At 37.3% G+C, this 24292-nt stretch overlaps 1 protein-coding gene across 1 annotated transcript in view; it reads right to left on the bottom strand.

Moving 5' to 3' along the window:
- The window catches only part of scfd2 (sec1 family domain containing 2), a 96208-nt gene that overhangs the window by 42610 nt on the left and 29306 nt on the right, over nt 1-24292 (bottom strand). Inside the window, exon 5 of the mRNA XM_043220237.1 lies at nt 3077-3350. Coding sequence (XP_043076172.1) covers nt 3077-3350 — 274 coding nt within the window. The remainder of the gene's footprint in view (nt 1-3076; nt 3351-24292) is intronic.

Below are 24292 nucleotides of genomic sequence, written 5' to 3'. Positions count from 1 at the left end.
GTGGGTGAGTTTCTTTCTTGTGATTCTTTCTTGGTTGATTTTCAGTGGATTTAAAATGAGAGCAGAGCGGTTCCCATGCTGACCGGCGCTGAGTTCATGCGAGTGTGTTTGTGTGTGCGAAAGCGGCTCGTTCCCATAGCGACCAGGTTTCAAGTCGAGCCTGCTTTCCATTCTGACCAATTTAATTGAGTCGAATGTCACAATCAATATCTATATTTCACAGAACACTTGCACGGCACTGGTACAAGAACACCAGCCACAGCTGCACGTTCCTTCATTGTTAAATAATTTGATTGTTACACTGATGACGAAAACATATGGCAGAAGTTTCATCGCACGTGCGTCCAGGCACACACATAAACGTTCATACGCTCAGAAACTCCTTTAAAATCTACAAATAACTGTCAATGAGCGGTCATACACTTGCCTGGACACACCTGGTGTGCATTGGCACTGTAATTGGCAGACCTGTGTTTATATGAAAGAGTCATACGCTTTTAAAGACAGAGAGAGGGAAAGAGGGGCCCCTCAGCCGAGCGGAGAAGGAAGTTAGCAAGAGCCAATGCATTCTTTTTAATGCAAGAGAAGAACGAAATAGCAAGGAGAAGAAAGTTAATATTCATTCTATATCACATTATACATACATACACGCATACATATATATAGCTTTATGTATTTTTTTATGTGTTTATATGAACGCATTTTTTATATTATTTAATTATTTACTATGTTATTAAAATATTATTGCAAAATTATTATTATTATCATCCAAAACAAAAGTTGTTTACCGTGTACTGAGTATATTTTTAAGCACATATGTAGTATTATGTCTTTATTTATTAATAGAACTTTCAGCTCATGTATACTCAAGTTACAACATATTTTCCAACAATTGCAATGCTGCATCATGCCAGCTTGTTGCTTTCTGAACCCTACAGGTACGGAAACATTCATAAAACCTAAAAACCCTGATTCCAACCACACTGACACACACACACACACACACACACACACAAAACGGCACGGTAAAGATGGAGGACCACACGGCAGACTGACCACTGCGGCAAAGCATCTATTACACGCTTTGTAAGGCCGCGCTGATGGCGACTCTCAGGGTGTGCCCATGAGCCTAATAGGCACTTTGAATTTGACTTTAGTACAACATCAAATCATCGCAGGAGTAAAACAACCTTATATACACACACTTACTCAAAAACAGAGCAGAGCCCTCAAGGATGGAAAAGTTGAACTTGTAGTCATGTTTCAAAAGATGCATGACACACAGTCTTTTAAGAAACCTCCATGTAACCTTGAATACACAACATTATGTAGGCGGCTAACAAAAATGACTAAGAAACTAAAGCCTCGGGAATGAGCTGGTTTGAAGTGCAGCGAGTGTACAGAGTTCATTCCTGCCATCACAAATCAAGCCAAATCAAGTTTACAGGCTCTCATATGGGCCACAGATTCAGATGGCTTCCATCAGCTGTCACCAAACCGAGAGCGAGAGCATGAAAAAAAAGGGAACGTTTGAGGAAATAGTAAATCAAAGATTTTAATCTTTTACTTTGGAAGTGGATTCCACCCTAAAAACGAACAGTGTGTTAGTGCACGTGTGTGTGACTGATGGAGTGTGAGGGTGGTGAGTGTGTATTCCTGAGGACAAAAGAAGACAGAAGGCAGAAGTGTTTCCCTTCATTCATCTTAAGTCAATCACTTTACCATCTCTATCCATTTCATATAACCCCTGATTTCTCTCTGTTTTCTCTCACTCCCCCTCCAAAGCAACACACAGTAACAAACAACTTGACACAATGTGTTCAATAACCTAATGAGCTACCTATGTGGAGAATTTTAAAGCATTATATAGCCGTCAATGTTATTAATCAAATGGTATTCATTTTAGTCAAATTCTAAAGAACACACCATGTCAGAAATACTTTTTGAAGAAAAAAAAAGTAAATGCATAAATAATATTTTGGAGAAACAAACTTTATTTTTACATTATTTTAACTAATATTTGTGATTTCAGTTTAGCAATTAATCATCTTTTACCAGCCAAAATGTTTACCCATTAGACAACATCAATATTTCTCATTTATTAGTAAGGCTGTGCAAAAAAAATCAAATGTGACAGAATATGCATCTCGTCAGTAAAGCAGGTAATAATCACATTTTTTAGCAGCCATTATTTATTTTTCTTTCTTTCTTAAAATTTTAAAGCTGCATTCTGTGGTGTTCTCATCATGCATGTTGAAGACTGACACAGAAAAGAAGAAATTGTTGAATGTCATTAAAAATATTCTTGTAGCTTCATAAAATTACGGCTGAAGCACTGATGTCACATGGGCAATGTATTTTTACAATGTCCTTATTACTCTTCTGGGCCTTGAATTATCAGTTTTGTGTCATCTATATAGGGTCAAACATTTCTTAATCAGATTTCTTACCTTAGATTAAGGTAAAGGAATTAATGACATTTTAATTTTTTGGTAAACTATCAGTTTAAATTATCCAATCTTTAATATAACTAATATGGTACCAACATATTGTGCATATCTACAAATATTACAGTACATGTATGATAATATGATCAACAGAAAATAATAGAAACTACATGCATAAAACAATTAGCAACATTTTGCATGTCTCATCAGGGACAAGGACATGTTCAGAGGTTGTACTATCCATGTTTATTTATGTGTGTGTTATGAGATATACAGTGATTCCAGCTTATAGCGGTTTGGGGGAATGGCACTGGTTTGTCCCATTACAGGCGAGCAGTGCTGTTCCTGCTCCACTGATGTATGTAGTTGTGAAGCGGGGAGGTCAAAGCAGCTGTGCAGCGGTTGTTTTAATGTTGTTAAAATGTTTTGGCACTAATCACTAGTGTGCTACACTGAGATTGGGCTTGACAGCTTCATGAAAACCCAGTGATGTGGAAACTTAGTGACAATAATGTGACAGTATATCATTAGTATTCCTTCCCATCAACCCACAAATGACTGACTTAGAGTTGTCTCTGCTTTATTCTGAGGGTACTGGGATCATGTTGCACTAGTATTCCAACACTTACCTGTGATCTCCTGCAGAAGAGGGCTTAATGAAGTCTGTCGGGTGAGACGGAGTGTCAGTGCGCCAATCAACTCATTTTCCACCTTCTCAACGTGTTTATCCTCATCAACGCCACCCGGGCATGCTTCCTTGGCCATAGAGTACACATAGACCAGCAACACCAGAAGATCATCCACACTCAGCTCACTAGAGTCAGAACCTGTTCCAGACTCACTGGACTTTATGAGGGGAAGAAGTTGTTTCAGAACCTCTGCCAGGTCAGAATCCCCCAAGGCCTGCAGAGCAGAGACAAGACATTCATCAGCACTATTATGACTATTAAAAATGTTACATCGCATCTATCAAACTACAGCTGTGACATTTATCCAGGAGGAATTACAAAGTTCTGCTATAGTTATTTCCATGACATGATCAATCATTTTGTCAGAGACCTCCACCGCAGTCTTTTCCATTTCGGCGTATGTTAAGTGCTTTATAAAATCAAGTCTGAAGGGAGCAATTACTTGTTCTGACCATAAACTAATACCTAATTCAGTTACTGAGTAAATTTGTGGATGAATTCCGCAAAAAATATTTTTTAAAGCTAAAGTGCATACATTGTTTATTAAAATATTTTCTCATATGCAACAATAAGCACAGGTACACCATCTTTTAAAAAGTTTATTAGTAGGACAATGTTTACAATATATTGGAATATATTATTGTAGTTTAAAAATATATAAAACATTTCTATTTTAATGTTTAAAATGTAAATTTGTGTGAGTGTCAAATATCCTTCATAAATTATTCCAATAGGCTGATTAGGCAGTAATCACAGTATGACACAGTATGAGAACGGTCAGTCTATTCCATTCACTCCACTAAGTGTTCCAGCATCCACGAATCGCCACATCACCAACGGAACTGAGCACTTCTTCGCCGCCGTCACTCAATAGTCCAACTCACACAAGGTACTATGACAATTTCGTACTTTAGCAGCAGCCAGTGGATGGAATGAAAAGTCGCTGATGATGACATACCAGAAGGGTTTGGAACCCCAACTTCGTCTCCAGTTAGCTGCCAAAGACTACTCCTATGGATTGGAAAGGTTTATTCAACTGTCCATTCAGCTCACAAGCACGCCTGTTCCCCACAGAAAAAAAACCATGTTGCAATCCTTTGTCTTCCAGAAACCACCTGCCCTCTAGAACCAGAACTTGAACCCATGATATTGGACTCCAGGAGACTTTCTTCCGCTGAGGAGGCTGACTCTGCGTCTGTGTCTGTATTGTGTCTGTAAAGAACTCTCTATTGAGTGTCATTCAACCAACTCTGCAAAATATGTATTAACTACTTTTATAATGCTTACTGCCTCTGACTCTGTTACAGTCACTGCTCGACTCTGGGTCAGCTGGAAACTTATTTAAAACTCCCAGATCCACTCAATAACTGGATAACCTGTGAGTCAACGACATGTCAGGCTCCATACTGGACATCTCCGTTTACAAGTTGGATTGCTACATATGGAAGAAATTGACCTACTGGTTCTAGAGGGTTCCAATGCAGATATCATCTTGGGGTGCCCGTGGTTGGTTAAGCACAAGCTTATCCTATCCTATTTCCCCTGTGGGAAGATCTACTCACTATTACTTCCAGAGAGTAAGGCCATTGAGGAATACATTGCTGAAGCACTCGAACAGGGCTATATCAGACCATCGACCTCTTCTGCTGCATAAAGCTTCTTCTTCATGGCAAAAAAGGACAGAGGCTTGAAGCCTTGTATCGAAGCCTTTAACACCCTCAAAATGCCTTCATCAGCACTGCTCTTATTGCAAATCAGACCCTAAACTGATGCATTGATGCATTGACCTCTGAAGTTGGAGCTGTCTTATCTCAGACGCAGGGGAGCCCTCCACACCTTCATCCATGTGCTTACTTATCCCGGCAAATCAGCCCAGTGAAAAGAAAGTAAGACATCAGCAACACAGAGATGCTAGTCATCAAACTCACCCTAGAGGAGGGAGTTTCGGACCACTCATGGACCACAAGAACATAGAATATCTTTGTGATGCAAAGAGTCTAAACCCACACCAAGCATGTTGGGCACTCTTCTTCACCAGGCTTGATTTCACAATTTCCTATAGACCTGGACCCAAGAATATGAAAGCTGATGCAGTCTCGTTTGTTTGCCTCTGACAAAGTTTCTGATGAACCTGAGAATGTCTTCCCTTCCAAGATCTTCGTGAACCCCATACAGTTCCTCCAGTTGTCTTCAAGTCAGTTCTTGTTGCTCTGCCGGACTGTCCCCCAAATCCTCAGTATGTACCACGGACACAGAGCACTCCTCTCATCCACTCTGTTCACACCTCTTTGGGCACTGGCCACTCAGAGGCCAAAACAACCCTCTTGTCACTATCAGACTGCTTCTGGTGACCATGGCCAAAAATCCCTGTCATCTACCAGCTGGTAAAATCTGTCCATTACCCGTACCCAACCACCTGTGGTCACACCTAGGAGTCAACTTCATGACTGAGTTGCTGCCTTATGAAGGTAACACTTGTGTTCTGGTTATAGTCGACAGATTCTCAGATTCATTAAAATGTTGTAAATAATTGTACACTAATTGTAATTGTTACACTATGCAATTTAAATTTGGTTATACTTATTACAACAGGATATATTGTATTACAATGCACATGAGTAATTATAATAAATTATAAGTAAACGTACGTAAAGTATTATTATGTTTATTTTAAGTAGAATTATTTTATTTAAGTTTATTAAACCATCAACTCCATAGCCTGTATTTAGTAGTCGTAAGTAGTTGCAAGTTTCTCTACATACGGGAACCATACGAATGGGAATATTTATGCTCAAGCAAGGTTAAGTGCAGATGACCCTGAAATGTTTCCACAAGTGATATCTCTGTTATGCCTTCTGTCCACAGGAAGTGATATCAGAGCAAATTCAACTCTGCTCACTGGAAAAGCTGCTCGGTTTACATGAGGACAGACTATGGAGATACACATCAACATGTTTTTGTGTGTGTCTGAGAAAGATTGCATGCTTGTGTGTATTAGAAACCTGCAAAATCGAATAACCTTGAGGATGGATTTCATTTGCAATGAAAACGTGTCCCTATTGAGCTCAGCAAAGCTGTTCTGCCCAACACAAACACGGTTTCTCTCTCTAGAGAAAGCTGAACTGGCCTTGCTACAGAATCTCATATCTGAAAACTACAAAATCCTCTCTCTGAGCCTGAGAGTACAATGACAACCAAACAATACATTCCAAAGCACTGAAACACGGAGTCTCAGCCCACTAGGCCCCCGCATCCTACCCTCTGAACATGAGCGGCCCACCTGAATCATCTTACAGGGTAACCATTATCAGTCGGAAGAGAATAAATGGAGTGTGATATAGGTTCCTCTCTCACATTTAATGTAATTTCACACCGTCACCTGCTTTAGTGGATGAGATTCCCCATTGCATACAGAATCATCAGATTATATTAACATATTTAAAATGTCCTTTTTTAATATCCGATGACTTTGAGAAGTTTTGGACTGTTTTCTAGGGAACTCAAAGAGTCAAAGGAAGTCGAACCCCAGCGGGCTAATTCAGATCTGTACACCATGTAACCTCCCAGCCAGACTGCCAGGATATGAGGGACTCACTCTTTCGCCAATGGACATAATCATTCTAAATCAGGTCCAGAAATGCAGGGAGGACATTGACTGGAATTGGATTGAGTCACACCTGTGATGCATCAATCCATGAACGAAAGGATATATATTTAAAAAGAAACCGCACTAAGAGAGAAACCATTGTGAATCTAAAAAACTTATTTTAGGAAAAGGTCATTAACAACAAACAATACAATTCTGTCACAAATGGAAGTAGTCTGGTAAGCCAACCATCAAATCCTTCCGATGATGGTATGGCAGCCAATTGTTATTATGAGGTTTAAAAGATTTGCTCAGGAATTTTGGAGACCTGTACAAAGTACACAAAGGCATCAACAAGATGAGCATAAGAGAACAGACTATCATGTTGTAATGTAAATTACATTACATATATAATTCAACACTTAGATGGACAATGTGCAAAATGAGCCCAGATCTGTGTCTGACAATGAGTGTGAATCAAGAGAAACAAGACAAAGTCAAAGACACGTGACTCACACCAGCCTCTACCACAAAACACATTTCTATCCTTTGACATTGTGAAATCAAAACCATGCGGAACCCTTAGCCCAAATATTTGTGAACCAGAGCTTAGGCGTTTTCTTTTCTATTTCATTTACTGGTGAAAGAAAGATGAGAGACAGAGATGGAGGGAGATACAGAGAAAGAGAGCATGAAAAAGAGAATTCTTTTATGATGTCGTCACAATGGTAGTAAAAGATATTCTACAACATCTTTGATTGGTAATGGACCGTAACATCATCTGACCTCAAAAACTACATAAAAGGACACTCAAATGCATTCGCACAGTATAATTCTGTGCTAGAAAGGATGAAAGGTGCAAGAGCTGTCATGCACCTATTTGTTTTTTTGACTACCTCACTCGGTATTCAAGGCAAGCTAGGACACAACCAGAGAAACAGGGAAAATATACCCAATACTAACTCCAGTCAGTTTCTGTAGTTCAAACTTCTACTTATACTGACATAATAAATACACAGGAAACTCCAAATATTGACAAACATACTAAATTCAGAAATGAATATCTAAGTTATATCCAAATGTTAAATGGCCTGTATAGTAAAATGCATGTACATATGTAGTGGAGACTCGTTAAAACAAGTCAGAGTACTGCTAAATGAACCCAATTTCTCTCACATCCAACAGGATTATTATTGTTGAGCCTTGGCCTGCAATTTTTCACATTAGTATTAGATGGGAGAGTACAGGGCAGAGTTGTATAACTTGTTTAAAAGATGTCCCGGTGTTTCAAAAGATTTAGGTGAACATTTGCCACTTTAATGAATGGATGTATATATGTATATACTTGTCTAAGTGTAAAGTGTGTGTGGTGTGCTTTAAAAGTTCTTCTTCTGCTTCCAGGGCCCTAATGGCCTGTGTTTGTGTTCTTTAGAGCACCTGACATCTGCATGAGGGTCGTGTTCACCTAATTGGACTGTTCAGTAAAGTGACCTGCTGAGACACAAACACAAGCATGTGAACACATACACACACACACGCACACACACACACAAGAGAAAAATGCACAGATTTTAAATTTACAGCTGTTGACGTAGTGATCTGAGACGTTATTTCCCCTAATAGTGTCCAGGGGCTTTCCTTGACAAAGTAGAGCAAGGAATATATGAAATTTGAAAACCTAAACTCTTAGTCCTCAGAGAACCATTTTCTCTCTCCACCCGATTCTAACATTAGAAGCCTTTAGATTAATCAATTCACAAAGTATGCAGAAAAATCGGAAAACCAAATGAGATCTTGGCTGAAGGAAGAGCTTGGCCGCAAAAAACATGGGTTTGGTAACATGTGGCTTCCAAAAAAACTTGGATCCTACTGCAATTGTAGTTATGCATTGAAATCAAAATGCCTTTCTTAACTTTCAACACCACTTAAGAACTAAAAGATCACTGTACAGTTAGTTTCAGTTGTAGCGGCACAAGAAATCAAGTTTCTGCTAGCTAAAAATGTCCATGAACAAAAGCATATTTAACCCACAAACATGAGTCTGAGATCTAGTCCTGGTTTTATGCAAAAGCAAGCATTAAAAAAAAGAAGTTATTTTCTCATTACAGCAGATTATTTTAATATTGGCCTGATACTGAGGTGCCAATACTTTTTGACATCCCTAGATTTAAAGAACACAAGACAGAAAGTACTTTGTGTTAAAGGCAACATGCTGAATGCTAAGCGTATTGGCTTACCTTTATAGAGTCAAATAAAGTCTTAAGCCTCAAAATAACTCACTTTTAACTCACTTTCCTGTCTTAATTAACCAAAACAAGACGTTTGAGCAATAAAACATGGTGTGGCATTTCTGTAAAACAGTGGCTAGTTTTGCTAAAGTGTAGTATATAAAAATAAACCTGTCAGTGTGAGGTACAAGTTTTTGGCTTATTTTAGGCCTGTGTGGTTGATACAGTCATAGGAAACAATTATTAAGACGCCTACCCACGCATTACTGCTGCTATTAACCACAATTAGCTAATGGAGCACTAATGTCGCTACATGCTACAATAAAAATTTGCTGCAATTACTGATAAACAGGGGTTACAGTAAAGCTCAACTCGTATCACCACACTGTCGCCATTAAGCATGATGTTCATTAAACATAATTCAGCTTCATTGAACTGTTAAAGATTTGATAAACAAATATAAACAAAACTAAATCTGCATTATTCAAGTGATATCGCTGGTCTGAGCGGTAATCATTTTAGCCCTAAAGATTAACAGATCTCATAGGGGAAACTGACCATTTTAGACTTGAGTGTAAAAGCCTGTTCACTTTTTCTGGGCCTTGGTTCCAGAAGTATTTTTCCCATACAGAGTTTCCAAAAAAGCCTTTGTTAAGAAGTTATAAGCCATGAGCCAAATCAACTAGTAATGAGGTGAATCAAAACATTGCAAATTTTGATTTGAAGCAAAAAAGGATTTAAAAATCGGAGTTAAAAAGGTGTGTGTCTCATGGCTTTATAGAAAGAAACTATTTACTTGTCACAGTTCTCTGGTTGGTGGAGAAATCTCTTCAGTCTCATGCGTAATGTAGAGTAATTCTGAACATGAGTGATGCTGTTAAATACAATTATTTGAAAAATAAGTTTAAATAATGCAGGCCGATGGTTATATACAATTGATTATCAGCCTTGTAGCTCACAGTAGGTCTTTCTTTTTCAGACACATTAAAGCTGCTGTTCAAAATCTTTTCCCCTGTAGAATGAAATGAATGGGAGCTTATTTCCAGACGCCAACCATTTTACTCTCAAGAAATTATAAAATGTGTGTGACGTAAACACTCAAAATTGAACAAAATTCCTGAAATGAAAGAAAAAAGCTCTCATAAGCCAATAATTGAAATAACCGTGCAGTTTCGCCCCGCCCTTTGTCTCTCATCCAATCACAAGAGTCTGCCAGGCCACGCCTGTAATGGCTTGCTGTCTATGACAGGAAATGAACTCCAGATGGGCCTCTAGAGGGAGCTGACCCTGCTGTGTGTGTGTTTTTGTGAGTGTGTGAGAGAGTGTGTATCCAAGTTTGGCACTAACCAAAACCAGGTGCCTCTCTCCACACAATGGAGCCCTTCTATGGCCCTCAGGGCAGCAGGGACTCTGGGGTAAGATAGTGGGAGACGGGGCCTTTTATGGGGAGGGGGCACTGTTGTTGTGGGCACACCGCTGGAGGAATGTTGTTGATGTGTGTATGTTTGATGCCTGAGTCTTTTTATAAGAAGGGCTGTAAAAACAGAGCACCCTAAGAATACTGTACCCTTTGCTGTGAAGAGGTTACAACCAGCCAAAAAAAAGGTCTGAGTATAAAAAGCATGATGTCAGTGTGTGAGGAAAGACTGGACTCCTAAAATAGGCTAAGAGCTAAAGCTCATTCAAACTACTATTAAAATTATAACTTATATTTTCATTATAACTTCATAGTAATTGGTTTCTCCCTTATTTTCCACCCCAAAACGTACAATACTTTATTGATTTTATTGGTTTTCTCTCTCAAACGTGTGACTTACTTTAAAGACAATAGAGAAATTTAAAGAATGTTCTCGTTTTTGTTTTTATTGCAATCACAATTAAAGAATAAAAGCATCATAAAAGGGGAGATAATGAAACAAGATAAAATTTAAGCTATTATTCATAGATAATAACATTAACTCAAAACATTGAGTCAGTATGTTTTCCAAACTTGAAAAACAAATCTGTTTTGCGAATGAATCATTAATTCCAGTTTTGTGGACTAGATACATGAATCATTGAACAGAAATGACTCAATAATGAAACATACATCACTCGTCTCAGGAATGTATCAAGAAGAATTGGGGATGACAAGACTTTCAGTGAATAATGAAATAAATCCCTAAACAAAGATATTGAATTACTTTAAAACACTTAGAATATAGTTTATGCGTCACATTAACTATTTTTATGATATCTTAATAGTGTTTTGGGTCTTTTTTGAATAACATCTCCAGTCCCCATTGCATATGTATAATAAAGTATAAATGCAACAAGCAAGTCTTCAAATTTTTCCTCATGCAACTCATTAATGAGTGAATGAGGACAGAACTTTGATTCTTAGATGAACTATATCTTTAACACACACACACACACAAACAAATGCACACACTAAAATTAAATATTGTAATCCATCAGTTCGCAATAAGACAGAAACCAGAGGGAAGTCCTGAAAATGGAAAAATCCATTTAGTCTGTAGAGTACATTTAGAGACAAGGCGGAAGGAGGAGTGTAAACAATCAGATGACAGTAAATTTTCCTGAACACACATAATGTAGGCGAACATATAATTCACTAGCACAAAAATACACCCAATAAGAATGTCACAGGTCACTGATTTCCACCACAGCAGGTCATCAGAATTAAAAGTACAAAACTCAGAAAGACAAACAATTAAAAATCCCCAAAACAATTCTGTGCCAGAAAGACCAAACAAAGACGTGTGCTGTCAAGAATGGCTACTCAACCTCAGCATTACAGAGTCTTGATGGTATGTGGACCATTGTTTGATCGTGTCACAACACCATCCAGGTCTCCAATGTTAATGTAGGGGCTCTTGAAAGAAACTAGGACTCTCCTAGAACGACAATGATTGGTTTCGGACTAACTAAAGACTCCAGTTTCTCAGAGAAAGGGCTTCCCTATCTTAATTAACTGGATTATGCACAAAGCCGGAGGCAGATCCTAGGTCTGATGTGGTTTATGACCGCAGAGCCTGGTCTTATTCTGTAAAGGCAGTGTTTATGTGTGGTAGGTGAGCATACAGAGAGGCTGAGGGAAATGCTGTGAGGTGCAGGCTGTCTGGGAGTACAGCACTGATTTCATCAATCAGGCTGGAAATGGCCTCCTTATACCTGATCAAAGCTGTTTCATTTAGCTCAATGAGTACAAATCTCTGGAGTTTACGGAGATGAAACCCAGTCCACACTTGCCAGTCCAGCTGCAGGTCAGTGTGCACATGTGTGGGCAAAAAAACGACCCTGCTGCACAACAATTATCAGTGCTGTGCATTATTTATATTCAGCTTTTTGTATAAAATGAAACCATTAAGATATAGCTAATAATAAATACAATTTATAAAATGTATAAAATAATTAATATATTGATATTTGATGAGGAAATCACCAAACTGATCAATTGTTTGAAGAAATCTGTAATATGCCAGACATATACACTACAAAGAAAAAAAGAAGATTAAAATAAAAATGCATCAATTAATACTTCCTATTCATCAAGGAATACTGTATAAAGCGCAGTTCACAATAATATTAAGCAAGACAATTGTTTTCAACAATTACTACTACTACTACTACTAATAAAATATTTCTTAGGTAAATTAGCAAATTAGATTTTTTTCTGAAGAATCATGTGGCACTTAAGATAGGAGTAATGTTGCTGAAAATTCAGCTTTATTAATATTTTGAAATGTTATGGTTTTACTGTATTTTTAAATACATACAATTTTGCCTGTGTGAGAAAAATAGGGTTTCTGGAAGCTTGTGTAGTGGGCTAATATTGTTGTTTTTGCATTTATCCCATATGTTGTATTCTGGTTGTACACACCAAGTAAACTTTATACCCTGAATGTAAGGCTTGCCTTAAATGTAAAAAAAAGAAAAAGAACGAAGCTGAATGTAAAATAGGATGTTTGCATCAGATGTGTAGTGTTTGGTTGCCGTGGATGACACTGGGACACAAAACAATCAGATGGATGAGTAGATTGGATAAATATTAAATGCAGAGAATATGAAGAGGCAGGTTTTAATGCAAAAACAGAAAGATAATGAAATGTATCTAAAAGAAAACTAAAGAAATGTAGGGAGATGAATGGAGTGAGGCGTAGGCGGTTTACACAGACCAAGAGATAACTGCACAGTTAATGAGATGCTCTTAAAGGTAATGCTTGATAATACAGCTGATGGATGTTCTCTTAAAGGTAAAGGCAGATGGTCTGGCCTGCATCAGGGAAGTTTATGTAAGAACATCCTCATGAATCTTCTCTTTTAAACATGAGCTGCCCTCCGCTGTGTAAGTGATGTGTGCGCTGTAAGTGCAGCCTAAGCCATGTCACCTTTATATGCTAACACGAAAAACCCTACCTTACCAATAATATAGAAAGGGACACTGAACATTTTGTGTTTTAAAACCTAGTGAGCCATTCAACCAAACTTAAATGCTGTCGATAAGTAGTTAGCTAGCTGTTTTATAATTTCAAGCCCCATTCAGACCAAGAACGATAACTATATTAATGCCAACATCAGCGAACAATATCGACTGTTTATTCTAAGCTCATGGGCGTTCTCAGATTTAATTTCTCAAGCTTGTTATAGCAGGATGGATTCTAATTGGATGCCAATGTTCGCATCATTCAGCTGGAAAAAATCGTTCTGTGCCTAATCGTTTTACAGTTGTATTGCGGACTTCTTTAATACTGAGAATTAGTATTATATGCATGCTTTTTGCTTCGACCCATTTCAAGCCAACATTTTTAATTTTCCTTTAAACCTTAAAGCTGCAGTCCGTAACTTTTTTTTGTGTTCACAATATTTAAGACGCACATAGTTCTGCTTATAAACTGCTAGAGCTCCAAAAGCCGTAGCTTTAAGTTTATCTAAAATGTATCTTTTAATTTATGTAAAACATAACTGTGTAAAATGTAAATGTATTTTAGTTAGCAATTATAATGCTGCTCTGAAATTAGCTAAAGAGCACAATAATATAACACTTATTTGAATTGACTTTTAGTATTATAAATTGTACAATTAAATTGTTTGTGAGGCATTTCGTACAATTTCTAGTCACTTATGAAGCCTATGTAGACAGCAGACAACGAGGCAACTCGCTATGCTTTGGACCACAGCCATAGTCCTTTACCTCAAAAACAAACAATGTGCCAAGTCCTGTCTGTTTGACAGGTCCAGCGGTTTCGAACAAGGCCAGACTGATCTGATCTGATAAAGACAGACCGGAGTAGCTGTGGTTTCAGTGTGCTTTCTGCCGTTGGATGAGAACAATGCAGTATGTAAAATAATCAACGCAGCGTAATGTTGTTTTTGCTGCAGTATGCAAACACACTTGTGCTTTCCTTCTCTCTCTTGCACAGGGAACAAATAAATAAATGACAGAATAAACCAGTATATTCACCCATTCTCTTCCCTGTAATTGCATGGTTCCACTAACGGTATCATTTAGTTCAGACAGTGTTTACAGACGCACACACACAATGGCGTAGAGTTGACAGGCCACATTCCCCGCAGTGTCACCGCTGACCATAAGATGGTCTCTGTGACACGACTCTGAAACCACATCCAAACACATTCAAAAACAAACACACACACCTACTCTTATCACCAGATTTACAACTGAAGTGCTACATATTCTGTGAATTCAGCAAATGAAATATTTTATTTTATTATGCAATTACGTCTCCTCAGTTCTCCTATTATTTTTCCTATAGTTTGTAATTGTAATTATATGACTTATTAACAATTGCAAGGTTTTTCTTTTTAATTACTAATTACATTTCTGATGCACTAATATTTATTATTTATTATCTCTAGAGCTATTTAAGATTAAGGCAGAAAGGGGTTTCTGTTACAAATACATCCAAAACAACTCTCAATTATAACTTATCAACAGAGAACTAAACTATTCTATTTAGACTTTTGCATAGATCAAATGTAATTTAAGTCTATTTGTTTTTGCATGAAAGTGTAATGCAGTGTGTTATTCATTTGGGATGAATTTGCTATAAAGAAGTCTGACACACACAAGTCCAACCATAGACTCTCATCTAATAATTAATGTCAGATCGAAACACCAAAACACACCTAACAAAACATCACTCTTGAAAACAGACACACACACACAAGTCTGCGATGTGAGGGGTTAAACTTCACCATCTGATTCCAGTTTGTGTCTCTAACACACAGTCAGAGGGTTGAGTTCAGTGTGTGTGTGTGTGTGTGTGCATAGTGACGTTTCAAAATAAGAGTTTTATACTACTGGTTGTTATGTACCTATGAATCATGCTCCTCCACTGAGGACATAAGATTGTATGTATTATAAAGATAAAGAAAAAAAACATATAAAATTGCATTAAATGGTATTTAAAAAGAATATGTTGAATATATTTTGCACAAGAATCTGAACTGACTAAAATGTACTGGCTTTGAAAGTGCAAATACTTACGGTCTGTAGGTGGCAGCGACATACCATGTAGCTAGAGTTCGTTCAGAAGTGTGTGTGTGTGTGTGTGTGTGTTTCTGAGCATGCACTCTGTGTTTTGCATGTTTTTTTTTGTTTTTTTTGCTTAACAAAATGCTCACTGCTGAGGATTAAACTCTGAAATATGTGTCTCTTTTTCAGCATCTGTTTACCGCTTCCCGGCGCACCTAGACAAACTAACGGTCCAAACATTTACAATCATTCGACTCAGGTATAAACAGGAAATGTCAAATTACTCCGTAAACTCGCACACACTCACATCAGTGCGCTTTTATGGAGGGAATCTCCTATAGAAGTGAGTCAAACACGGATTATGCTTTGAAACATAATTCTGACTTCCTGCTAATTTGTGTCTTTAGGGCAAGAAGGCAAACAAGCACTTTTATGAATAAGACATTACTCAGCGGAGAGCACTATGATCAGAGAGATATCTGATGGGGGTACTTTGGAAATTTGGTCATTTGTTCCCGGCAACCACAGCTGGAAGATGAGTCACTGCAGAATTGGGCTATTTTACGATCACTTCATATTTAACGCTGTTATCATAACACTGTGTGGTTCAAACTGACCAGGGAGGAAGAAGAGACTAAAAGGAGGACAAACAGAGGAATGCACACCCTCTCTGTCACACACACGCATAAACAAAACAACAAACTGCTGAAACGCTGTATATCATATGGCTCAGTTAGCTAAACAAGTGCAGACATCTTCTGCTATCATTTAGAAAGAGAGAGAGAACAGCTGAAAACAGAAGCCAAAATCAGCATGTCGTGGTTAATCAGTCTGTCTGTTTTCATTCTCTCTGCTTTCTCTTCATCTCCCACACATTCATCCGGCATCTAAACAATCTGAATTCTCACAGTGACAAGACGAGACCAATATGGTTTTAGAGATCAGTATATACGACAATATATGCAACTCTGCAATATTCTTTCAGGTCAGGAAGATTGACAAGAACGACAACTTAAACATGTTTGTTGCTTATAATGAATGTTAACTTATAAAATAAGAAAAAAGCCATCACAATTAAATGAAATGCAAAAAATAAAAAACGCTGTACAACAATGCAGTTATATTCCTAATCGGTGTCTCTGGCTTGTTCTTCAGTAAATTTTTACAGGTTTCTCATACATTACACAAATTCCACTGGTCAGAAAAACAAAATCAATCTTCCAGAGATGTACTAGCTGTTCACTACTTGCGTCTGCGTATTAAACTGCAAAATGAGAAAACATTTGGCCATTAAACATCTTTAATGTGAATGAACAATTGTTAATTGTTAAATGCTTCTTGTTAATGCGTCACAAACACTTCACATTATTTATTTATTTTTTATTTTTTGCTGCAAAGAAAACAGGCCAGCCGATAGGACAAAACAAAGTAAATAAATAAATAATATAATATTCTAATAATACTCTAAATAATATAAATAATATTCTGATGTTAAATCATATATATATATATATATATATATATATATATATATATATATATATATTATCTCTGAGAAAACTTGCATGACTATTTTTATCTCTGAAAAATTTATAAGATTAAACTAATAAGATTTTATCAGTTAAAGATTACGTAATATTGGATTTTTCAGCGAACGATTCTTGACCTGTATGCTAACCTGAATATTTAATATGTCTGTGTTGGGATGAAACCCTGTGTGTCTGTGCTGATTAGAGTGAGTGAGATGTGTTTTGAGGGCTGATGAAGGACAGAAGGGCTGTACAGAGTGTGTTCTGCTCTCTTTCCATCTGCTCGTTGTGCAGAGTCAGCAGAGGCGTTTGACTGACACACAGAGCTGCTGCGGTGAGCACGAATCCAGCATTCCATGCAAGAGGACTCGGAGGAACCAAGCTGTTCCGCTAAGATGTACTGTAAATAATACAGTAACACTATGATCAACTCGATCATTCATCATTCTGTTATAACAGCGGGCCGGCGTCCAGCAGGCACAGACTTCGCCAATATTAAACATGATGTCAGGTAAGCTAGAGCAGGGGCGACTGGGAAAGTGACGTCCTGATGGGCTGAAAGAACACCGGTGAGGACATCGCGACAATGCTGCACTCGAAACAAAATCAACAGAGCTGCACACAAACCAACATTCCCAACCAAAAACAACTCAAAACCACTCAAAATACAGCATTTATTAAAACCAATGTTGTTTTCATTTCTCATCAAAGCACTTTCTAACACGTATTTGTCTCTCTTTCTCTTTATTTCTTTCACTCTGACCTTTGTTTTCCCATTTCTCCATATTTCTGGCTGTTACATCTTCGTTAAAATTCCTCTTCCTCATCCAAACAACTAACATTAGTTCATTCAGACCTCCGGCCAACATATTCCTGTAACCTCATCTCCCGCCTATCCTTCTTAGCAACTTGAAATTTTAGTTATTTTGAAATGCTCCATATGATCATGAGATCACTGCCATGATTTAAGATCGCCAAATCTGCTCGAAAAAAATTACATGCAAAAGAAGTAAGTCCCAGAACACTCATTATAATATCTTATCTGTCCCACACCCTGATTAAGCGATAAAGCAGACATGACAGAAAACAGACAGATAAAGCTATTTGAAATGAAGTACACTACTGAGCCAAGAAAACAATGGATGCTGTACTGCATTAACTTTACACTTTGTGTGTTTGTGTGTGTGTGTGTGTCTTTGTCCATTCCAGACTATAATTACATGCTAATGCACACACACTCACACACTGTAACGATTACTAACAGTCATTATCACAGCAGAGCAAATTACAAGAACAAACTCACGGATTGGATAAAAGAGTGAGTAAGTCTTTGTCTTTCTCACACACACACACACACATACACACACTTACACTTACGGGAAGAGTAAAGACTGTCACTCGTAAGAATTTATGAGGTTGAGAACAACTTACATTAAGGACAGAGGAATGAGATTTTATCCCATTGAGCACGGAAATATTTGGACAACACTGCATATGAATATTAGGAAAAAAAAAAATCAAACAGAAAAGATATAATATAAAAATATATGAACTCACACGCAGCCTAAATAAAAAACACTCTCAAAGTTAAACAACAAGCAAACAAATGTATAATGTACTGAAAAAAAGTATTGGCAAATGAAGAAAGAAAATAAAAGGCTCAAGGAACAAACAATAAACAAAAAAAGCCACAACAGATAAAAACAGACAAAACACAACAATAAAATACTGAAAGGAGAGTATTTAATAATACAAAATAATAAAAAAATGAACAAAAAAAACATAGAAACAAAAAGAACTAATTGAAAATAATTAAATCTATGACAACATATGAACACAATTTTTTCACTCAATTTGCCAAATGAACAGACAAATTGAGTGAACAACTTGTGTGCACAAACAACAAAAAAAGAGATTAAACGTACAAAATAGTGAACAAAAGAAACAATACTCATACGAATACATAATAATATGAAAATACAACAACCTAAAGAAACTAAAGAAACAGCAAAAATGGAACCAATGAAAGAAAGCAAGCAAGAAAGAAACAAAGCAAGAAAGAAAGAAAGAAAAGATGTGGGCTGCATGTGAAGAGTGTGTGTTGGACCCATTGCCCCCCTCCTCAAACAGCTTCATAATTAGCGGTTGCGTGCTGGCCTCGTTTGGGTTACTTTCATTCCTTTTATTTTCCCCTCTTTTCCATGGAAAACAACAACACATGCAAACACACATGGCACTACTCATCTGTTCTCCGCTAAACGAGAGAGAATGAGAACTCGAGTCCCCTCAGCCTTATGTGTGGGACAATACACATCTGAAGTTAGATTCTTCCCTCTGAATTTATCTTTCCCTCAGTCCCATCTTCGCCTATCCGGCCGTCACAAATCTCACGGGCGGAAAAGGCGCTTTGCTGCGTCAGATATCAAAACCACACACAGACTCGAATTTGTGTTTAGCCGTGGAGCTACGCCACACAAATGGAAGGCAAATTGATGTCAGACACGTGGAGCATGTGGCGCTTTAGACCCGTGCTCAGTGCTGACGCATAGGCCTGCCTCGAATCCACGTTTACGACCCAAAACATCTCAAAATGGCACTCTGTCTCTCTGAGCTGAGTCTAACTCTGAGAGACAGACACCACACGCTCAAACCACACAGGAAGAGCAAGAGTGTCTCTAATTATGGAGGTCAATTAGGTAATGGATAAGTGGGAAGGAGGGAGGGGGTGAGATAGATATACTGCATGAGAGAGATAGAGGGATGAGATTCAGAGGAACAGAGATATTTATTAGTTTTTATTTTTGGCATATGAAGGCACATTTCAGTTTTATCTTATTTGTATTAAATTGAAATGAGTTTCCAGTAGCATAGTGTTTTTTCTTTTGGTTTAATTTAAGCATATTCTGAGATAAATATATTAAAATTGACACTATAACAAAACCATCTGGTTGACAAAATTTCTTTTTGGATAGAAAACGGCAGATTTTTATTTAATGCAAGCACTGGGTTTTAACTTGTTCATATATCTAATGAAATGCAAACAAATAAATAAATAAATGTATTTCTTTTAAATAACAAAAGTAATACAACAGTAATAACTTCAGAATCCTGAGAAACTGCTGTTCTTTTCAATTATAAACTTATTGTTTATTGTGCTGTTTAAATAAACATTACAGCTTCCTTGCTGTATGTTTGATTAGCAGCTTGCCACTTTCTTCTGCATCGTTCCATTAATGTTTCACGGTATTGATTTTAACATGATTTTAAACTATTGATACATATTTCTGCATTCTGTTCATAGCATGCAGTTAAACTTAACACATTCTGGCCCATATAAAAGTAAACAAGTCAGAAAGTGAGAAAGAGAGAGGGGGATAAAACAGAATAAAAAAAATTGATCCCAGCTTTAGAAGTACATCAGGCAAACATGACGCTGACAGCACTTCTCTGCCCCCTAACAAAAAGTGAAGTTTGAGGGACGCTGCACGGAGGCTCAGTGCGAAGCAGCAGCGGAGAGAAGACATTTAAATACTTCCAGACACATCAGCACAGAGCCTGAGGCCTCTCCACCTCTTCTGTGTCAATCACTGTTCATGCGCGTGTGCAGATGAAGATGGGTGGGAGGAGTGAAGCTGATGGCTAGTGCCAAAACATAAAAAAAAAAAAAAAAACAAGGTCAGATGAGTTAGATTTTCTCTGCTTCAAATGAATGCAGTCCAAATGTAAGTGTAAACAAAGGCTGAAAAGAAAGAGAAACAACATGAAAGTGGCGTGCATTCCCCCGCACTCATGTTTCTCCACAAACCACGTCAAGCTGAAATCCAGACACCATTAATGTTAATCAAAACGCACAAACACACAACACAAGCAAGCACTGCTGGTGCAGCAAAACTGGAACAGATGCAATGAAATGTGGAAAGAAACAATTAACTGAAAGTGAAAATTCTGTTATCATTTATACACCCTCATGATGTCTTGCGTCCAGTATTTTTTTTTTTGTCCCACACAAAAGGGCAAATTATAGAGAATATTCATGACGCTAGATGCCAACGTCACTGCAACATGACAGGGTTAAATAATCACATATACAGTCTAAAATTAACTGAACTTTAAAGTTGCAAGTCTTTGTCTATTTTTATGTAACTCAATATATACTGTAAATGTACACTAAATACTTTTAACATTTTGTGTTCAGTAAAATATTTCAGTATAACCTTATATATGTGTATATAAGGATGCATTTATTTGATTTAAATAATGCTGTAAAAAGATTATTCACATGTAAAATAATGGTATTCTATTAAATATTTTCAATTGCACTGTAATTTATTCCTGTTATGGTAAAGCTGATGTTTCAGCCATTAATAAAGTTTTCAGTGTCATTTGTTTTTTTTTTAGAAATTAGTATACTATTCTGATACTCAAGAAACCTTTCTTATTATTATCAGTGCTGAAACTGTGCAAAAAGTATGGTATTTTTGTGCAAACTAGGATAATATTTCTTCAGGACTTTTCATGCTTTCATGACAAAAGATGTAAAATTTAAAGATTTAACAAAGATTTAAAATAAAACAAAAACATGTGCTAAAATAAAATCATATTATTTGTAAATGGTGCAAAAAATGGTGCAAATGTTTTTAATTCACTAAATGACAGAAAATTCACAGTTGGAGAGCAAGATCCTGTGGTCCAATTCTCACTATTAACAAACCATTAACTACAATTTTTACCTCAATTTGCTGCTTATTAATAGTTAGTACACTGTAAAAAAAAAAAAAAAAAAAAAAGTTAAGCCAACTAGCTTCAGCAGATTTTTTATTTTTTTTTCTCAACTTCGAAAACTCCTAGAAAAATAAGTTGAGAAAACTGGTTGCCTTAAAATTTTAAGTTGGCTCAACTTTACTCCTAATACTAAAGTGTTACCAATTTAATTTACATTTCAGTCTGCTCTTCGGTGTAATCATATAGGTTCTTAAAATTATAATACAGCACTGTATGGAATTGCATTGCAACTTTATGGTTGCTGCTTAGTCAATGTTGGAGCCGTAAATACAAACACCCTGAAATCCCTTCAAATATGTATGCTTCATGTTTAGAACAGGTTTGGAACAACATGAGTGTGAGTAAATAATGACAGAATATTAATTTTAAGTGAACTATACCCTGCAAGACTCAAACACACAAAACAACAAACAACTTGAGACATCTGGACCCCTAGAGCTGTTTCATTTAGCTGGTCTCTGACTTAAAGCCGCAGTACCCTGAAACTAATCAGAATTAATTACATTACTCAACCGCTGCAGGGCCAATCAGAGTGCGGAATGAACTACAACCACTGAGGAGAAAATTCCCAGGATGCTCAAGATTCTGGCTAAGCTATGCAATGAAAAAAACTGAACCTGTGTCTCATTGACCGCAACTGACCTTGGACAACCCACAACACAACACTTCAGTATCTCTCAAACACACAGCCTAGGGCTTGAGAAGAACACGGAGGCAGAACAAAGGAGGACTGTGTTTAAGGTGAAATATTATTGAAGTTGGATGTCACAATTTGAATCTGGGAATAATTAAAAATGTGTGTAAGAGTGTGTGGCTTGACCAAACTATTTGTGACTAAGCTTTAATGGAAAACCAAAATCGTAAAAAAAAAATAAAAAAAAATCATAGGGACTCTACGCGCTGCTTTTTTCATCATCAGAGAAATTGAATATTCGAGCTGTGGAAGTTGAAACCAGCTCTGTATGAGAGCTCTCTGTCGCCGCTGGCTAACGGCACTCAGCTCGGTGAAAGCGCTGCATTGTGGGGGATTTCCAAAAGTCAGCAGTGTACGACTGGAGCTCCAGAGTACTTACTTCAGCTCGACGCCAGCTTGTCCGCAAACGCACACACAAAGGTGAAAAGACACAGACCACCTTGACATATTCAGACACACAGACGTTGTGGCGGTTCAGATTGACACACACGCTCGTACGGCTGTCAGTGACTCTGTCTCCAAAACCAAAACACTGATCTGATTCACCATTCAGCACGTTTTCACACCTCAGCCAAAAATGCATATACCATATACAGACATACTGTATGTGTGATCCTTATGCTACACCTCAATGCTGCATTCAGTAAGACTTACATACTGAGATTATGCATTATACATACAGGCTTCAAAGAAGATGATATGGAAGGTTATATCAGTAATCATGTATGCATAAACAAATATATACCTGAATAATGGAAATCCAAGGCTATTTTAAATGTGTATGAGGAAAACTTCTGATCAAGTTTGGTTTGGTACCTTGTGGGAGGCGTTTCATTTTTAAATCAATGACCTGTGAGTCCCAGAGAGCTGTCAGCACATTCACTGCAGAGATGCTGGACTCTCTCATACAGCTGGATGCAGCCTGACAGCCAATGAGTGCTAAGAAACAGTCACAGACTGATGCTGACCAGGCCATATATATATATATATATATATATATATATGTGTGTGTGTATGTGTATGTGTGTGGACCACAAAACCAGTCATACGTGTCAATTTTTAGAAAACAGCTATTTTATAATAATATATATTCATTTAATATTTAACAATATTACAGTTTTTACAGTATTTTGTATTAAATGAATGCAGCCTTGGTGAACAGAGATTTCTTTCAGAAAAACAATTTTCTTTAAAAAACGAGAACATTTTACCAACCTCAAACCAACCCATATGAATTCTGAGACTAATGTCATGACATGAATGTATTATCGATTTATTTATTTAATAAAAAAAAATGACCATGACCCTGAATGTAAAATATGGAATATGTTTTTATGAACTTGATTAAGAAAATGAAATTACATGACCTACATCTGAAAGTAATTCCTAGATCTGAATCTTCATATTTTCCTTTGATGTCTGATTTATCTGATACATGCACACTGTTTCTTCAGTCAGCTGTGTTGTATTAGCAGGCACATGAAACTTTTACACACACAGCAGATATACAAACATACACAAAAAGCCAACCATATATGCTCTTGGTCATATGCAAAGGCACTGAGAAACAAATCCTTGCAGGATGTTACTTCACAAACAGCTGTGAGAGGAGGTCAGGTGTGTGAGGAGGATGTAAACCAAGCGTGAGTGTACGTCTTGTGCGTTTGTGAGGGCTAGCTGAAATCAGTGTGTGGTCAGTTGATATATGCTGTGTGTGTGTGTGTATATGTAAGAGTGGGCGTTTACAATGGAGGGTGAGAGGGAGTACAAGAGATACTGGAACTTCCTGTGAGGAGTAAACGGGTTGCGTCTTGTTTCCGGCAGTAATCCGTTCACCC

The sequence above is a fragment of the Puntigrus tetrazona genome, chromosome 20, assembly GCF_018831695.1.
Source record: "Puntigrus tetrazona isolate hp1 chromosome 20, ASM1883169v1, whole genome shotgun sequence".
Classification (NCBI taxonomy): Eukaryota; Metazoa; Chordata; class Actinopteri; order Cypriniformes; family Cyprinidae; genus Puntigrus; species Puntigrus tetrazona.
Note: the sequence above shows the minus strand (reverse complement) of the source record. Positions and strands in the feature narration are given on the sequence as shown.